At 37.9% G+C, this 17,849-nt stretch overlaps 1 protein-coding gene across 2 annotated transcripts in view; it reads left to right on the top strand.

Annotated features, from left to right (window-relative positions):
* The window catches only part of Shroom4 (shroom family member 4), a 220,990-nt gene that overhangs the window by 97,629 nt on the left and 105,512 nt on the right, over positions 1-17,849 (top strand). For both annotated transcript variants that reach the window (XM_060375749.1, XM_060375750.1), the window contains exon 2: positions 11,342-11,493. In XM_060375749.1, the coding sequence (XP_060231732.1) occupies positions 11,342-11,493 (152 nt within the window). The remainder of the gene's footprint in view (positions 1-11,341; positions 11,494-17,849) is intronic.

The raw sequence follows: 17,849 nt of genomic DNA, 5'->3' as shown, positions 1-17,849 counted from the left end.
ATGATATCCTGCAATCTCTTCTAATTTCAATGAATATTGAGTAACTGCAAAGTGCTCTGTAGACATTTTTTTTTTGTCTTTAGATACAAGCAATGAATATAAGACAATGAATATAAGATGGGGAAAATGGAGAAGGTCAAGGAAGGCCTCTCTGACAAGCCATGACTTGATACTTAGGTGATGAAAGGAATTACATAGAGATATAGACAAAGAATGATTTCAGTCTGGACAACAGGAAATGCAAAGTTCCTAAGTCTTTATATCTTTACTTCCCTGTAGAACAAATCATTGGGAATGATGTGTGTGTGTGTGTGTGTGTGTGTGTGTATGAGCATGTGCATATGTGTGAGTGTGTTTATGCACGCGCATTGGAACTTTATGAAAGAATTGCAGTAAAATGTGCATAGTCAGATCACATTGAGCTTCTGATATTCTGAGATTTATATTATAAGAATCATTTTTTAGTCTGTCGGATTTAATTAGTGAATATGAATACCAGATATTACTGGTAAGTTTTAAGTTTATCCACAGGAGGCCCAGGAAGAGGGACTGACACAGAACCAAAAAGCTAGGAGGACACCAGGTACAGAAGGGAATCTCAAATGCCTTAGCAGGGGAGTAAGAGAGAAGTGGAGGTGGAGGGTGGTTCAGGAGGGTTTAAATGACATTTCTTTAGGTCGAGAACATAACAAAAACAAAATAAAACCACCAAAATGCTCTTGCCTGTGTAGAACAACATCAGTGCCAAGGTATGTGGAGCCTGCTGTCAGATGGGCTCCACCATTATTGATAAGGTTCTACTTCTGAGTTTATGTTTAGAGAAACACAAATAAGCAGGGACAGCAACAACAATAATAATTTAAAAATATGCTTCCTAATTTTATCTGAACTTAACCCAAAAAAGCAACCCCAAAAGCAGAAAGAATTGCTTCTGCATTGCTGGTTCCCCAGATCTGGACATCAAATGCCCATCATTTTCTCCTCTTTCCACACCCCACCCCAAAGCTAAGCCTGGCCTTACAAAGGGAAAATGATATCTGCTGTAAGAATAACCCATGCTATACTTATCTCATCAAGCAGGAAAGAGATGGTGTGTCATTTCTCAGTCACTATGTGAACAGGAAACTCAGAACTAACAATATGATGGCTTACTTGCTCCTAGATTTGCAGCCCTCTGTGAAAGCGACAGCAAGTGTGACAGTTTAATTTAAAGATAGATGTGTGCTGAGGCAAATAAAGAATATTATTGTCATTGTGTTCATAGTGTGCACAGATGCCCTGCTGTCTTTCTGTGAGAGCCTTTTACTTTGGTAGCCTGGCAGAGGATGTAAGGAGGTTAAATGATTCTTTTCTTCTTCATTCCCCACTGGCCAAAGGGATACATGTAGACCAGAGGTTCAAATTGCTGCTGAGAAAAGGGAACCTGGACAGGAACAAACAATGTTTTGGGCATGGAATACAGATGCCTAGCTCTAGAAAGCAGAAAACAAGCTCTATTCCACTCCTTCCACATCTGGTGGAGCAACTCAGGTACCTAGTAAAATGATTATGTCATTCCCTGTTTGCAGAGCAGGCCATTGGTTTTCATGAACAGCCTTTAGTTTCTTCTCCTACGATTAATGTGTTAGTTCTTTTTCAGTCAGAAATGACTAATGCTGGATTTGTACACTCTTTAGAAACTCTATTCAGATTTGTTGCATAATAGGTTATGAATAATGTCTTCAGAGAACTAACATTGAGTTATTCAATGAACTTGGCTTGACAATGGTTCACATTCCAAATAGTTAATCATATTCTTTTGGATAGGGAGGTCGTTTCTATTTCATTGCATTCAGCAAGCTCTTTTAAAAGCAGGCTTTGTTCCAATTGATTAATAATAGTTTTGATTTTAGCAATAGGTTGATGATACAGAAATAAAGATTATATTAATCCAAGAAATATTACTGCCATTGCTCTTTAATGATCTGTTAGGCTTTAACATACATTCTTGTTTTAATTTTGTAATTATGTACAGTTTATAAAGGCCAATGAGCTGATATATCAATATAGGTTTTTTTATTTTTTTGTTGGTGGTGGCAGTTTTGTTGTTTTGTTTTACGTTTTATGATCCTGGGGCTGGTACTCAGAGCATGACATTTGTTACACAATTACTTTCCCATTGAGGTATATACCTAGTCCACAGCATTTCTATGCTCAATTCTGTGTAAAATATTGCTGGTCCTTTCAGTTTTTCTCTTATCTCTAGGTTTGCACATAGTGCTATATTCATGTTGGTAGACATTTAGAATTTTTGGTTTACCCCACATAGTTTTAGCCTTACATGAGAGGAGTTGATCATGAGCATGTATTGTGAACTCTAATTAATGCTAACAACTTCTTCCAGATGACAAGAGGTCAAATTTTAGTATCTTGGCATATCCTTCTATTAAGTTTTTTCTGTCCTGGTTCCCCTGTGCCCCTTCTCTACCACCTCAACTTTGTAAGTTTCTTTGGTCATCCGTACTACTGTTAGTTCCATTGATAATGACTGTCCAAGAATCATGGGTAATCTGATGAGATGGTAGTATTGATGCCTGAGAAGACTTAGTTTCCTGTGTGACTTGGACTGATAAGGTTAAACTTCTAAGGATGGTTGTTAGTTTTCCTGGACCACAAGAAAAGGATATATATGGTATAGACAAGACTTGCAGCAAACAAGGGCTCTAACCATCAGTAGGAACTGATCCTGTGTTTAGAATATGCCAAGACAGAAAGTGACAGAATCTGTAAAACAAAACAAAACCTTTGACCTTAACCAGTTGGCAGGTAAAGAAAATGAAGTGTTGGTCCTTGGATTATTATTTTTTTCCTGCTGAAAGTGTCAACCCTGAGGCTTAAGTATGGATGAAAACTGTCTAAAAACAGAGAGAATTATGTAATGTGTCAGTTCATATATGAAAGCCCTATTATAGAAGCTGATCATTTATAAGAAATGCTTTTTTCTTGCAGAAATATAAGCCGTTTGCTCTAGAAATCTTTAAGTGTAAAATATTTTCATACAGTAAAACACACAAGTCTCAGTCAATATTAAGAAATGTTTATCTTCTATAATCAACAGTTAGATGAATATGTATAGCATTTCATGCATCGGCAAATTATTCACATGCCTTCACAATTATAGTTAACTAATTTTCAAAGTTATCAACATTGCTTGGTTTTTATTTTTTATTTTTTAGTTTTAATTATATATGTGCATATGTGTCTTTGTGTGAGTGTGTGTATATGTGTGTGAATACAGCTATCTGGGGAGGCCAAAGGCAATTGATCCCGTGGTATTGCTATTATGGGCAGTTGTGACAGACCTAAAGTGGGTGCTGGGAACCAAACTTGGATTTTTTCTAACAGTAATAAACACTCTTAATCACTGATCCAACTCTCCAGCCCCCATTGATTAGCTTTTACCGTTCCATGTCATATGGAATCATATAATTTTCACTTAATACAATATAATGTTCCTCACATCCATGCTTTTTATTGCTATATAGTATGCTATTTGTGTAAATATATGTACTGATGGACATCTAGGTTGTTCCCAATTTCCCTTTGTTGTGAATAAACGACTTTCTATTAACATGTGCTTTTTTCCCCTTGGGTATCTCTAGGTATGTACTGGATGTGCATGTTCCAAGAGTGCTTGTATAGTTGTGGACTTCTGTTAGCAATATTAAGAATTCAAATTTCTTTTTATTCTTTCTAGTAAGTAGTATTTTTAGTCTATTAAATTGTTTTGCCACTTTAGATGACATATGGTGATTTTTTTCCTTCTTTTTATTTTTTTGAGGCTGTGACAATTTTATTGAGAGCAATCAGACTTTTTAATCTCATTATGAGAAACAGAATATAATGACAACTACCAGGATCAATACAGTTGTAGTTGCCAGGATACAATGAAGTTTGCAAGCTATACTGTGTACACCAGACTGAGTCCAAGACCAATTTTACTATCAAACTTCCATATTTCTTTGACTTCCAAAAGAGCATACAAAGAAACACAAAGAAGCTTGAACAATTCACTGTCTGAGGGAATGCATCAGTCTCTCAGGAACTGGAAGGCACATTGTGTCCCAGGAGCTGTGGACTCTAACCTGAAAGAATCAATGACACATGCCTTTCAAGGCAGCTAGGTCAAGCTAACTCCATGGTTCCTTGTAGGAGGCCTCTTGGCCTCATTTACTGTGACTATGAATTTCTCTGCCAATCTCTAAGGCAAGAAATTGGGATGTTATGTTGGTTCTCATTTAATACTCATTATTATATATTTAAAAAACTGACACAATACAGTAATGACTTTTAATCTATTGTTTTTTTGTCAACTTGATACAAACTAAAGTCATCTGGAAAAAAGGGAACCTTAACTGAAGAATTCCGCCAACAGGTTTTCTCTGTGCTTATTTGTAGAGCATTTTCTTGGTTAATGATTCATAGGGGAGGGTTAAGGACACCCTGGGCAGTGCCACTCCTGAAAGATGGTCTGGAGATGGTATAAGAAAGCACGCTAAGCAATCCATTAAACCACATTCCTCCATAGTCTCTGAGTTACTGACTTGCCTTCCCCTGATGATATCGTGATGTACAAGTATAGAACACTTTTGTTCTTCTTTTTTGTCATATTGCTTATCCAAGAAACAGAAAGCAAACTAATAGAATAAAAAAAATGAATGTCATGCAAACCTCATTTTTTATTTAGCATTCTTTCAAACATGTTTTAGGTTTCTGTGCAGATAGTATACATTTTGGTTAATTTGTATGTAAAAGTTTTACACAGTTTTATATATATTGTGTCCTTTAGAATTTCTTTAATATATTCATTCTAAAAGTTACATTTCTTTATTTATCTTTTTGTATGTGTGCCTGTGTGTTTGTATGTGCCTGTATATGCATATGAGCATGTTCCTATGGAGGTCAGAGAATGACTTAAGGGAGCTGGTTCTGTTCTTCAACCATGCTAGTTTAGGGGATAGACCTTAGTCTTGGTAACAAGCACCTTTACTTGCTGAGCAGAATCACTGATCCTTAAAATTTTATTTTTTGTTTTTTTTCTTGTATTAAATAGCATATTTATAATACCCTTCTTGTAGTAGACTTTTTATTTTTATATTATTGTTATTTTACAATTTATTCACTTTGTATCCCAGTTGCAGCCCCCTCTCTCATCTCCTACCAGTCCCACCCTCCCTTCTTCTTTCTCCCCTATCCCTTTCCCCTAGTTCAGTGATAGGGGAAGTCCTTGTCTCCTACTGTCTGACCCTAGCCTATCAGGTCCCAGAAGGATTGCTTGGATCCTCTACATCTGTGAGCTGGCTAGGTCACCCCACCAAGGAGAAGTGATCAAGGAGAAGATAACCGAGTTCATGTCTGAGACTGTCTCTTCTCCCTTACTAGGGAACCTGCATGTACACTGAACTGTCTATAGGCTACATCTGAGCAGGTACTCTATTACTCTCTATGCATGGTCTTTGGTTGATGCATCAGTTTCTGAAGGCTTCCCTAGGCCCAGCTTTTTTGGCTCTCTTGGTTTCCTTGTAGACTTTCTGTCATCTTCAGGCCTTTCTGTCTCCTCCTTCAAAAAGACTCCCTGTGTTCTGTCCAAGGTTTGGCTATGAGTCTCAGCATCACCTTCAATATCCTAATGGGTAGATTCTTTCAGAGGCCCCCTGTGGAAGATTCCTGTCCTGTTCCCTGTCTTTTCCTACTTCCAATGTCTATCCTGTTTGCCTTTCTGAATGAAGATTAAGCCTCTTCCCTAGGGTCCTCCTTCTTGTATAGCTTCATTAAGACTATAGGTTTTAGATTGTTTCTCCTATATTATATAGATAATATCCACTTATAAGTGAGTATATACCCTGTGTGTCTTTCTGCTTTTGGGTTACCTCACTCAGGTTGATCTTTTCTAGTTCCATCCATTTGCCTGCAAATTTCATAATTTCCTTGTTTTTAATAGCTGAGTAGTATTCCATTGTGTAAATGTAGTACTACAATTTCTGTATCCTTTCCTCGGTTGAGGATATCTTGGTTGTTTCCAGATTCTGGCTATTGTGAGTAAAGCTCCTATGAACATGGTTGAGCAGATGTCCTTGTTGTATGATTAAGCATCTTTTGGATATATGCCTAGGTGTGGTATAGCTGGATCTTGATGTAGCACTATTCCCACATTTCTGAGAAAGCGCCAGAATGATTTCCAAAGTGGTTGTCCAAGTTTACATTCCCACAGCAATGAAGGAGGGTTCCCCTTTCTCCACATCCTCTCCAGCATGTGTTGTCACTTGAGTTTTTTATCTTAGCCTTTCTGATGGGTGGAAGGTCGTTTTGATTTGCATTTCCCTGATGAGTAAGGATGTTGAACATTTCTTTAAGTGTTATTCTGCCATTCGATATTCCTCTATTGGACATTTTCTGTTTAGCCCTGTACTCCATTTTTAATTGGATTACTTAATTTGTTGGTGTTTAAATTCTTAAGTTTTTTATATAATTTGGATATTAGCCCTCTGTCAGATATAAGGTTGGTGAAGATCCTTTCGCAGTCTGTAGGCTGTTGTTTTGTTCTGCTTATAGTGTCCTTTGCTTTACAAAAGCTTTTCAATTTCATGAGGTCCCGTTTATTGATTGTTGATCTTAGAGCCTATGCTGTTGGTGTTCTGTTCAGGAAGATGTATCCCAGGCCTGTGAGGTCAAGGCTCTTCCCTACTTTTTTTCTAACAGGTTTAGTTTGTCTGGTTTTATGTTGAAGTCTTTGATCCACTTGGGCTTCAGTTTTGTGCAGGATGATGAATAAGAATCTATTTACATTTTCTACATGTAGACATCCAGGTAGATCAGCACCATTTGTTGAAGATGCTATATTTTTTCCATTGTATGCTATTTTGGCTCCTTCATCAAATATCAAGAGTCCATAGTATGTTAGTTTATTTCTGGGTGTTCTATTCAATTCCATTGATCAACCAGTCCAGAGTATTCCATTTTTGTTTGTTTGTTTAATTTTAGACAGAGTTGCTCTGTGTAGCCTTGATTGTCCTGTAATCACTTTGAAGACTAAGCTGACCTCAAACTCACAAAGATCCACCTGCCTCAGCCTCCCAGAGTCCTGGGATTACAGGTGGGCACCACCATGTTGAGCTTCCAGAGTAATTTTTAAAAGACTGCATTTTGTCTTTTCATGGCCTCCTTGATTTCTTGGATATTTTGTGTTTGGGGCTTTTCTGATTTTACTTTTCCTTTAAGAGAAGTATCAATTTCTGCGAGTGTATCTTCAGCTCCAGAGATTCTCTCTTCCATCTCTTGTATTCTGTTGGTGATGCTTACGTTTGTGGTTCCTGATCTTTTCTTTAAGTTCTCCAGCTCAAGGGTTTTCCCCGTTGTGTTTTCTTTATTGATTCTAATTCTATTTTCATGTATTGCACCATTTCCTTCATCTGTTTGAATGTGGAGTCCTGTCTTTCCATGATGGCTCTATTTTTTTTTTTTTTTTTGGTTTCCTCTTTATGTGCCTCTATTTATATGACTATATTTTCCTGTATTTCTTTGAGAGTTTTGTTTGTTTCCTGTTTATGTGCCTCTAATAACTCAATAAGCATAGATTTGAAATCATTTTCCTGTGTTTCTGATGAATTCACATATCCATTGTTTTGAGGGTTGCTGGTGAAGCCATGATGTCCTGATTTTTGTTGGATGTGTTCTTATGCTGGCCTCTAGCCATTTGATGGTCTATGCTATTTGTTCCTAGAGTCTATACTGCAGACTGAGTCTGTCTGTCTCTGGAGTCTGGAGTATTCTTCAGGATGATGAGAGAGGTCCACCAGTTTGAGAGTAGGTGATGGTGTTTCAGATGCAGCTAATGGAGGAAGGTTGAAGGCACAAGTGTGGAAGCACAGGAGTGTGTGTGGCAGTGTGCCTGCCTAGAAGGATGAAGTGTACAAGAAGAGCACAAGCGCAGTTTGTGGAGCAGGTGCTATTCATAGGTTCAGTATGTGTGAGCAGGGACCCTGAATGGCTCAGTAGCCCACAGGCCTGTCTCAGTATTGTTGTCCAAGCATTCAGATCTGTCTGGGCTGCACCATCTTGGTTCCAGTAATTGTTTGCCTGGACTCCACTGAGAGACCCACAGAACAGGGGTGTCAATGTTGAGAAAGTTGTCCCAGAGACGCCTATGTTACCCACAGGGAGAGTGTGGGTAGGAGGGACCAGATGTCTGGCTGTTGGCTTAGAGGGACTCATGATCTGGGGCTCTGTATGCACTCTCTCACAGAAGCACTCACTTGCAGGTGTGTGTGGAAAATGCAAACAGCCGACGAACTCACTTGCAGGGGTATGTGGTAAGCACAGAGGGCCCACAGTTTTCTACTCTCAGATTTGTATCCCCTGTTTGGCCCTTATAGTAAAGAATCCCCATACCTGAGGTTATGCACTCCCTGTGGGAGCCAGAAAAAGTGCAGCTGAAAGTGCAGGGGATCAATAGTTCACTACTCTAAGACCCCAGGAGATGTCCACTGGAGGAGGAGGCCTGGATCCAATCTGTCCCAGCTCATGGGTTGTCCCCTCTAGCTCAGGAAGCCTCAAAGTAGATCTCTGGCTTCAGCCGCCCATCCACTCACAAGTTTCAGAGTTTTGGATCCTCTGCCCTTCAGAAACAGTGTGCACTGGTCACCGCAATCTTGGAGTCTGGAAACATGCCTAAGTCCTGATGTTTCTCTTAAAGACAAAAGCTAGGGCCATCTAGGTTTGTTTTGTTTTTGTTTTTAAGTCCAGTGAGCCTGTCTTTGTCTCTTTGTTAATAAGTTGAGATCATTTATAATTAAAGCTATTACTGAGAGGTATTTACTCATTCCTATTATTTTGATGTTTACATTTCCATTTGTCTGGATTATTGTTTTTCTTTTCTTTTCTGTCTCATGAATTAGAATTAAGGGGCTTTCTGATTTATTGTGTTAAATGTGGTGGATTCCTACCTAGCTTTTTCTCTCTTTAATTTCATTATGAAACTAATTCTTTCCTATGATTTTTTTGAATAAGACATTCTTCTTCCCCTGTGTTTAGTATTTCTTTTGGTATTTTTTTTGCAATGTTACCTTGGTTGTTATGAACAGCATGGCTTGTGATTGTCTTGAAGTTTCCTTATTTTCCATCACTTTTGCACGATAAGTTTGCTGGATGTAGCGAATTTAGTTGTTACTGGCTTTCCGTAGTTGGAATATGCTATCTCATGCTTTTGTAGCTTCAAACATTACTGACAAGAGGTCTGATGTTATCCTGATATTTCTCATTTTGTTGGAGAGTAAAACTTCCCCCTCGTATAGCTTTTAATATTGTCTATTTGCCTTCTAAATTTTAAGCTATTTAATTTTGTTTTTAATTTAATTTTTTAATTTATTTTTGAGCACTGTACTTACTTAAGTTTCATCCCTCTCTTCCCAGTCCTCCCACATTTTCCCATTCCTTCTCAAATTATTGACATCTTTAAAAATTATTATTGTTACGTATATAGACATATATTGTCCATATCTATCATCTATGTATCTATGTATCTATCTATGTATCTTTCTATCCATTCATCATGAAGTAATTGCGAGTCTATTTAGTTTCTGGCTGACTGCTAAATTTGGATAACTTATCAAGAAGCTCATTCCTTGAGAACACCGATTCTTCCATTTCGGGACTCATTGGTTCTCTATAGCTTGTGAATTTTTCCTCATCTGAGTTGGCATGTCCATTTGTTGTGTATTTGACTTCATTGTAGGGGCATGAGGATGTGTATGTGTGTGTATATGTGAATTGGCTATCCTATGATTTCTCAGAGGTTAAAAAATATTGGGTTACAACATTATATATAATAACTCTGTTATTTACCCAGAATTTCAATTTATTTAATGGGATTTTTTAAATCCCAAATTAATATTTATTTCTTTGAACTGAAAGGATTCTACGTGAGAGTTCACAAAAGCTGACCAACTTAGAACAATATTCTGACTTTTGTGGTGTGGGCACAGGTTCAGTGATTAAAGACTGAGGAAAGATTAGTATAATCATAGTCACCTTAAATGCCAGTCCTTAGTGATCTCATTTAGAACCTTCCTTCCCCTAAGAATTATATTAATCATTCTTACTTCCCATATTCCCCAGAACACTTAATATGGGTAGGCTGGATTTAACCTGATCATCTCAGTGGGCATATAATCTTTAAACAATAATTCCCTTCTAGGCTAGGAACTGAGAGCTTTTTTTCCCCCTTGTGTACCTCTACGACTTAGTGTGTTTATTGTCTTTGCCTACTAAAATACATTAAGTACTTGGTGAATGAATTTATGATGGATGAGATGTCCCCATTACTCTAGATGGAATTAATAACCAAACAGATGGAATTCACTTTTATTGTGAGCAGAATATTATATATCAAATGTGCTATAAACCTAGGTCTTCAGAGCTACTCTGCTTTACTTTTACCTATCCTCGTAGCTCTTGCTTCTATTTTTGTTTTTAGTGTGCCTTACCCTTAAAACATTTCTGCCAAGATGATCCTGTTCACAAGGAATGTTTAGGTTGTGGTGGGTTAGTAAACACATTCCTAGCTGTTGCTAAATCCCATTGGCATATTTTAGGAATGTGTTGAAAAGATGAATATAATGTACTTTATACTTACTTCATGTTTAGAATTGGAGATTCTGATTACAGAATATTAAGCTGGAAGTCACCATCAAGGTTTTCAGCATCAACCCCCTTGTTATAATAATCAGAACTCATGTTGAGTTAAGAACTCTGAGGTCTCAAACAGGTGATCTAACAATCATGTAAGATGGGTGTTGTTATCTATAGTCTGCGTATAAGGCAATTTAATTCTAAAGTGGTGGGTAACTTCAGGACCTCAAAGCTAGAAAGCATTCGAGCCAAAGTTAAAATACAAGTTTGTCAGACTTCAAATCCTGTCCAAAGGTAGGAAAGATTTGTCACTTTTGATGGAGTTTTCCTGGGTCTAATTTGTATGTACAAAGCTATGGGACTACTTTAGCAACACTATGGATTTCCTTCTTAGCATCACTCCTTTTTTTTTTGGAAATACTATCTTCCCATATGAACTATTCATTCTTTTAGGGAGGAATTGCCTTATTTCTGTGTTGCCTCCGTTCTCAAGAGCATGTACAAGTTCTGCCTTCAGTAACCAATGGCCTGTGATCCACTCCTCAGCTCTTCTTAAAGCTGAATGGAACTGTTTCCCAAACCTACTTGTGGCTACAAGGTTAGAAGAAGTCAGGAAGTAAACTTATGGGGCAGAAATCCCCTTACCATCTGCTTTCTGTTTTGTTCTCTGCAACAGATTGAAGATGGAGGCAAAGCAGCCTTGTCTCAGAAGATGCGAACTGGTGATGAGCTGGTGAATATCAACGGCACTCCATTATATGGCTCCCGCCAAGAGGCCCTCATCCTTATTAAAGGCTCCTTCAGGATCCTCAAGCTGATTGTCAGGAGGTAAGGTATAGGTGCAGAGGCCACTGAAAAGTACCTGATGATAATAAAGCCTCAATAAAGTAGCATCACTATCCCATCAAGAAGAGATATATCATGTGAAGAGAAGTGTGCAGACAACTAAAGAAGAGTGGACAAAGGGCCTTCAGTTGTTATTTTGACACTGCCATATACTCATTGTACTCCTTTATATAAAGGCTTCTTCAGGACCCATTTGCTATTCTGGAACTCGGTGTCTCAAAACTGGCAAGGCTCTGTGTAACACAGGGGATTTTCTATCTCCTCTGTCATAACAAAGACATCAACTATCATATATCAACGGAGATTTAATGAAACCCTACTGCCAGCCATGGTAGGCTGTCTGGAGGCTATGGCAAACTCCAAGACAGAAATGTTACCCATGAGAAATGTACAGTGTAGCAGGTGAAAGAAGTATGTCAAGGAACCAATAATTTTTTTTTCTGTGAAAAACATTTTTATTATTTTTTTACTATTATTATTATCATTATTATTATTATCATTATTTATTCACTTTGTATCCCAGCTGTGCCTCTCTCCCTTGTCTCCTCCCAATCCCACTCTTCCTCCCTCTTCTTCCCCAGTCCATTGATAGGGGAGGTCCTCCTCCCCTTCTATCTGACCCTAGCCTATCAGGTCTCATCAGGACTGGCTGCATTGTCTTCCTTTGTGGCCTGGCACGGCTGCATCCTCCCCCAGCGGGAGGTGATCAGAGAGCCTACCACTGAGTGTAGCCAAAAATTGCATTTTTAAAGAAGCAATTAAAAAGTTTCACGGAATTGTTCATGTTTGTTACATGGATTGTTCAGACAGAAACTGCTAATTAAAGAGAAAAAAGAGATCATGTTAGATAAGAGCCACAGGGTTAGATTCAAGAGAGGAATTAAAATTGGAGCAAAAAGTTGGATAAAATTAAAAAAATAAACCATCCGCCATAGACAGATTCTGGCTAAATGGAGCTATAGCAGCAAAAGCGAGGGCAGAGACACCATTGCCTATAGTCATCCCAGTGCTGCTGCCAAAGTGTCTGCCTATTCATGTGAACTCTTTTCAATTTTTAGATCTTTTTTTAGCTTTTGAGCTTATAAAGCCACAACATAATTTCACCCTTCTTTTTCTTCCCTTTAAACTCTCTTCCCCTGTACTCTTTCAAATTCATGGCCTTTTTTTTTTTCTTTGTTACTAAGCACCAGAGAAAGTCTTCCCCAGGGAAGAGCACACCAATACCAATTGGTTATCCAGTACCAAATGGTCAACCCTGAAAACATACAAGTAATTTGATATGGACTTAACATGTTGTATTTATGTACTTAAGAACACACACACATACTTTTTTATTGTGGTGCTCAGGATAGATATATCAGGGCCTCCTGATGCTAGGAAGGTGCTCTCATATTTGAACTCCATTCCAAGATCATTTCTTTCATTTTTCTGCTGCATCTCTACTTTGAGCTGCTAGAGCTCAGGCTTTTTCTTTTCATTGGTTGGTTTCCTTTATCTTATCTACATGCCAATGTTTCTACATCATTGCTATTATTAAAGAATGATTAATATAATACATCATATCATATGATATAAACTATAATATGTTATTATTAGAGGAAAAATGTAAATTATCTTCCACTATATTTCTCCCTCTGGCTACTGCTGTTTTCCTCCTTTTGTTTATAGTCTCAAAAGCAAAATCTTTCCTTATGGCATATACTTTTCTATCTTTTATTAAGTTTAGGATCCCTATGGTCTGAACTTGGCATCTCTAATTCAGATGTAATAACTGTCAAATTCACAAAATGTTGCCTTATTATCAAATCCAGTAGATTATCTTCAGTCTTCATCATACATGATTTATAAAAGACATTTGGTAATTGGTCCACATTATGACATAACAAAGACATCAACTATCATATATCAATGGAGATTTATATATAAATCACAGTCTTATATAAAACTGTGACTTTCTGCATATTCTGTTTATTTCTTTGTGCTCTACATTTTTGTCCATGTTTTAACCAGAACTTCTTTATTACTTTGCCATTACTTTAATCATGCCCACTGTGTTTTCTGTAGTCCCACCTTTTCTTGCTTCATCATAATATGGAAATTATAATATGGAAAAATCTCACTGGCTTCTCGTGTTTCAATTTGTATCTGTATGTGGGCGATTCTGTCTCTTCTGTCCCAGATCATATAATCAATTTCCTCTTGGACATTTATATTTAGATACACTGATAGCATTTTAAGTACAGTACACTGTTCTAACCCTAACCCATCTCCTTATTGTCCACCAAAGCTTCCTTTCTTGATGACACTCCAGAAACCAAACCAGAAGGAGAGCTATTATCATTTCGTCCATTGATCCCATGTAACATTCAAACATTTATCCAAACAATCTTATTTTATTTTATTAATTACACTTTATTCACTTTGTATCCCCCATAAGCCTCTCCCTCCTCCCCTCCCCACTCTCCCTCCCCCTTCTTCACACATGCCTCTCCCCAAGTCCACTGATAGGGGAGGTCCTCCTCTCCTTTCTTCTGATCTTAGTCTATCAGATCACATCTGAAGTGGTGGCTTTGTCATCCTCTGTGGCCTGGTAAGGCTGCTCCCCGCCTCAGGGGGAGGTGATCAAAGAGCAGGCCAATCAGACTATGTCAGAGGCAGTCCCTCTTCCCATTACTATGTAACCCACTTGGACACTGAACTGCCATGGGCTACATCTGCTCAGGGGTTCTGGGTTATCTCTATGCCTGGTACTTGGTTGGAGTATGAGTCTCTGGGAAGACCCCTGTGTTCAAATTTTCTGGTTCTGTTGCTCTCCTTATGGAGTTCCTGTCCTCTTCAGCTCTTACTATTTCCCACTTCTTACATAAGATCCCATGCACTCTGCCCAACAGTTGGCCATAAGTTTCAGCATCTGCTTTGATAGTCTGCAGGACAGAGCCTTTCAGAGGCCCTCTGTAGCAGGTTCCTAGGTTGTTTCCTGTTTCCTTCTTCTTCTGATATCCATCCTCTTTGCCGTTCGGGATAGGGATTGAGTGCTTTAGTCAGGGTTCTCTCTCTTTATTAGTTTCTTTAGATATGCAGATTTTACTAGGTTTATCCTATATTATATGTCTATATGAGTGAGTATTTACCGTTTGTGTCTTTTTGCTTCTGGGACAGCTCACTCAGGATGATCCTTTCCAGGTCTCACCATTTACCTGCAAATTTTATGATTTTGTTATTTTTCATTGCTGAGTAATATTCCATTGTGTAGATGTACCACAATTTCTGCATCCATTCTTCAGTTGAGGGGCCTCTGGGCTGTTTCCAGCTTCTGGCTATTACAAATAAAGCTGCTACAAACATGTTTGAGCAGATGTCCTTATTGTGTACTTGCGCCTCTTTTGGATATATGCCCAGGAGTGATATGGCTGGATCTTGAGGAAGCGCTATTCCTAGTTGTCTGAGAAAGCGCCAGATTGATTTCCAGAGTGGTTGTACAAGTTTACATTACCACCAGCAGTGGAGGAGGGTTCTCCTTTCTCCACAGCCTCTCCAGCATATGTCGTCACTTGAGTTTTTCATCTTGGCTGTTCTGATGGGTGTAAGGTTAAATCTCAGGGTGATTTTGATTTGCATTTCCCTAATGGCTAACACACTTATGAATACCTGATCTTTGACAAAGATGCCAAAACTGTACAATGGAAAAAAGATAGCATCTTTAACAAATGGTGCTAGTCTAACTGGATGTCTACATGTAGAAAATGCAAATAGATCCATACTTATCACCCTGCCCAAAACTAAAGTCCAAGTGGATCAAAGACCTCAACATAAAACTAGACACATTAAATCGGTTAGAGGAAAAAGTGGGGAATACCCTAGAACTGATTGGTACAGGAGACAACTTCCTGAACAGAACACCAACAGCACAGGCTCTAAGAGCAACAATCAATAAATGGGACCTCATAAAACTGAAAAGCTTCTGTAAAGCAAGGGACACTGTCATTAGAACAAAACGACTGCCTACAGATTGGGAAAGAATCTTCACCACCCCTTTATCTGACAGAGGACTAATATCCAGTATATATAAAGAACTAATGATGCTAAAAAGCAGCAAACCAAGTAATCCAATTAAAAAATGGGGAACATAGCTAAACAGAGCTATTCTGTAGAGGAATATCGAATGGCAGAGAAACACTTAAAGAAATGCTCAATGTCGTTAGCCAAACAATCGTTTTAAAAGAGACAGGGTAAGTGTTTTGGGTTACAGGGCAGATTATATAGCATCCCATTGTTTTTTGATGTTTTTGTTTGTTTGTTTGTTTTTGTTTGTTTGTTTGCATGATCTTCTGATATCCAGTATTATGTCATATCTTTTCAGTTATAGACATCACAGTTAGTAGTGCCTTGAACTATATAATTACTATGCTATCACTGATTCTAGCTAGTATGAAGGGTTGCTTTTCTTATGCTAAGGATGGCCTTCAAGGCCTGTGAGTTTGCTAGCCAAGTCTTTTTCACTTTGGATTGGGTATGATTTATGTTTTTGGTAAAACTTTATGGAGGGAGCACTTGATAAGAGTTGTTGTTAGTATTGATAGCTTCCTGGTTGTTACTCCTTTGTTCTATAACATGGAAATTTTGATTCCTTGAATAGTATTGTTATTGTGATGATTAAATAACACAATTTATACAAAATGCCTTTTACATATTTCTTTTTCCTTTCAAGTTCTAATCAGACCTGAACTTTATCAGCTTCGAAAATCAAGGTGGTTTGGCCATAGATACATAATTCCTTAACAGGGAATTTCAGTCCATTCCCTTCTCTGATGTATAAAAGAAGCATAACTGAAGTGGCCAAACACTGTTAGATGGTAAATGCATTAGAAATGCAATGTGCATTATAGCCTAGACTACAGAGTATGATTTGCTGGGAAACCAATTAGGGGTGGCTCCCAGTACCTACCTTTTCTACCTTTTCAGCACCCCTACTTCAGCCCTTGCTGCTTGAGGCATTCAATGCATAAATTATGAAGTGATGCTGCCCTCTTGTGGAAAACCTAACCTTCCCTTAGGATCTTTTGTGGGCAGGGTATAGGACGTTAGTTCCTTCCTGTTTAGTCCCGGTTTTCCATCCAGTTTATGAAAGAGGCCTCTGTTTTTCATAAATTAGCACATAAAAGAAGTGTGATATGCTTATAGGTTATAAGTATTCATCCTGTTGTCTTAGACATAAGTAAAAGGACTTTTGTTTAAGTAAATCACAGACAAAGCTCTAAGGCTGGGCTTTAGGTCTTGGTTTAAATCTTTGATGATGAGCCTTCAAAGAGACTTTTAGAAAATGGTTTATTCTAAAACTCCAATACAGATATAGATAGATAGATAGATAGATAGATAGATAGATAGATAGATGATATAGAGATATAGAAATAGTGTTTGTTTGTATGTGTGTGCACATGCACATGTGTATGTGCATATGCATCTATGTGTGCACTCTTTTGAGGCTCAAGCCCAGGGCATGCTAGGCAAGGTAGGCATGCTTACCTCTGAGCCATATCCCTAGCCCTGTATTGCTTTTTATATATCAGTGAACTCACTGAGAAATCAAGGTGTCATTGATGTGCTTCCTCTTGGTTTACTTGCCTCCAATTCAAGCAATTTCAAGCCTTGATATATCTAATTTGCTTTAAGCCTTGCTTGTTTTGTCTTAATTAAATCACTCATATTTTCTCACCTGTACTATTTTGAGAGCCTTCCCACTGGCTTCTCAGCATTCAGTTTTGTCTCTTTCCAATCAATCCATGCTCCAAAAATGGCATCTTAGCAGGTCAAATTTCTACTTGAAACAAACAGAAAATAAGAACCACAAAGCCATGCCATTCTCAAGAGATTTATTTTATATAGATAGAATATTAAAGTACATTAAAGGCATCATATTCCATAATCCATTTTGAATATCCTGTTACTTATTTAAGAGTATTATGCATTGTATATTGATCATATTCATTTCCCTCCCTATCAATTCCCAGATCCAACCCGAAATTTCATACCTACCAAGCATTATACGTTCATGGATTATTTTTAAAAAACAAATTATTGATACAATTAGTGCTGTTTATATACTTGGAACTGTGTGGTCATCTACTGAGCCAGTTTTGATCTATCAGGACCATACCCTTAAAGAAATGAACTTGCCCTCTCCTAGCAGCTGTTGATTACCACCAGCTCCTTGGATAGGGTTGGCACTTTGTGACTAAGTGACCATTTTTACCTAATCATGATCTTCAAATATATGATGAAAAACATGTTAGCAGTATAAAAGAGCAATTATGAAAATGTCTGTATTGAAGACATTGATA

This window comes from Meriones unguiculatus, chromosome X, assembly GCF_030254825.1.
Source record: "Meriones unguiculatus strain TT.TT164.6M chromosome X, Bangor_MerUng_6.1, whole genome shotgun sequence".
In the NCBI taxonomy this organism is placed as follows: Eukaryota; Metazoa; Chordata; class Mammalia; order Rodentia; family Muridae; genus Meriones; species Meriones unguiculatus.
The sequence above is the reverse complement of the archived record's forward strand: the minus strand, read 5'-3'. Positions and strand labels throughout refer to the sequence as shown.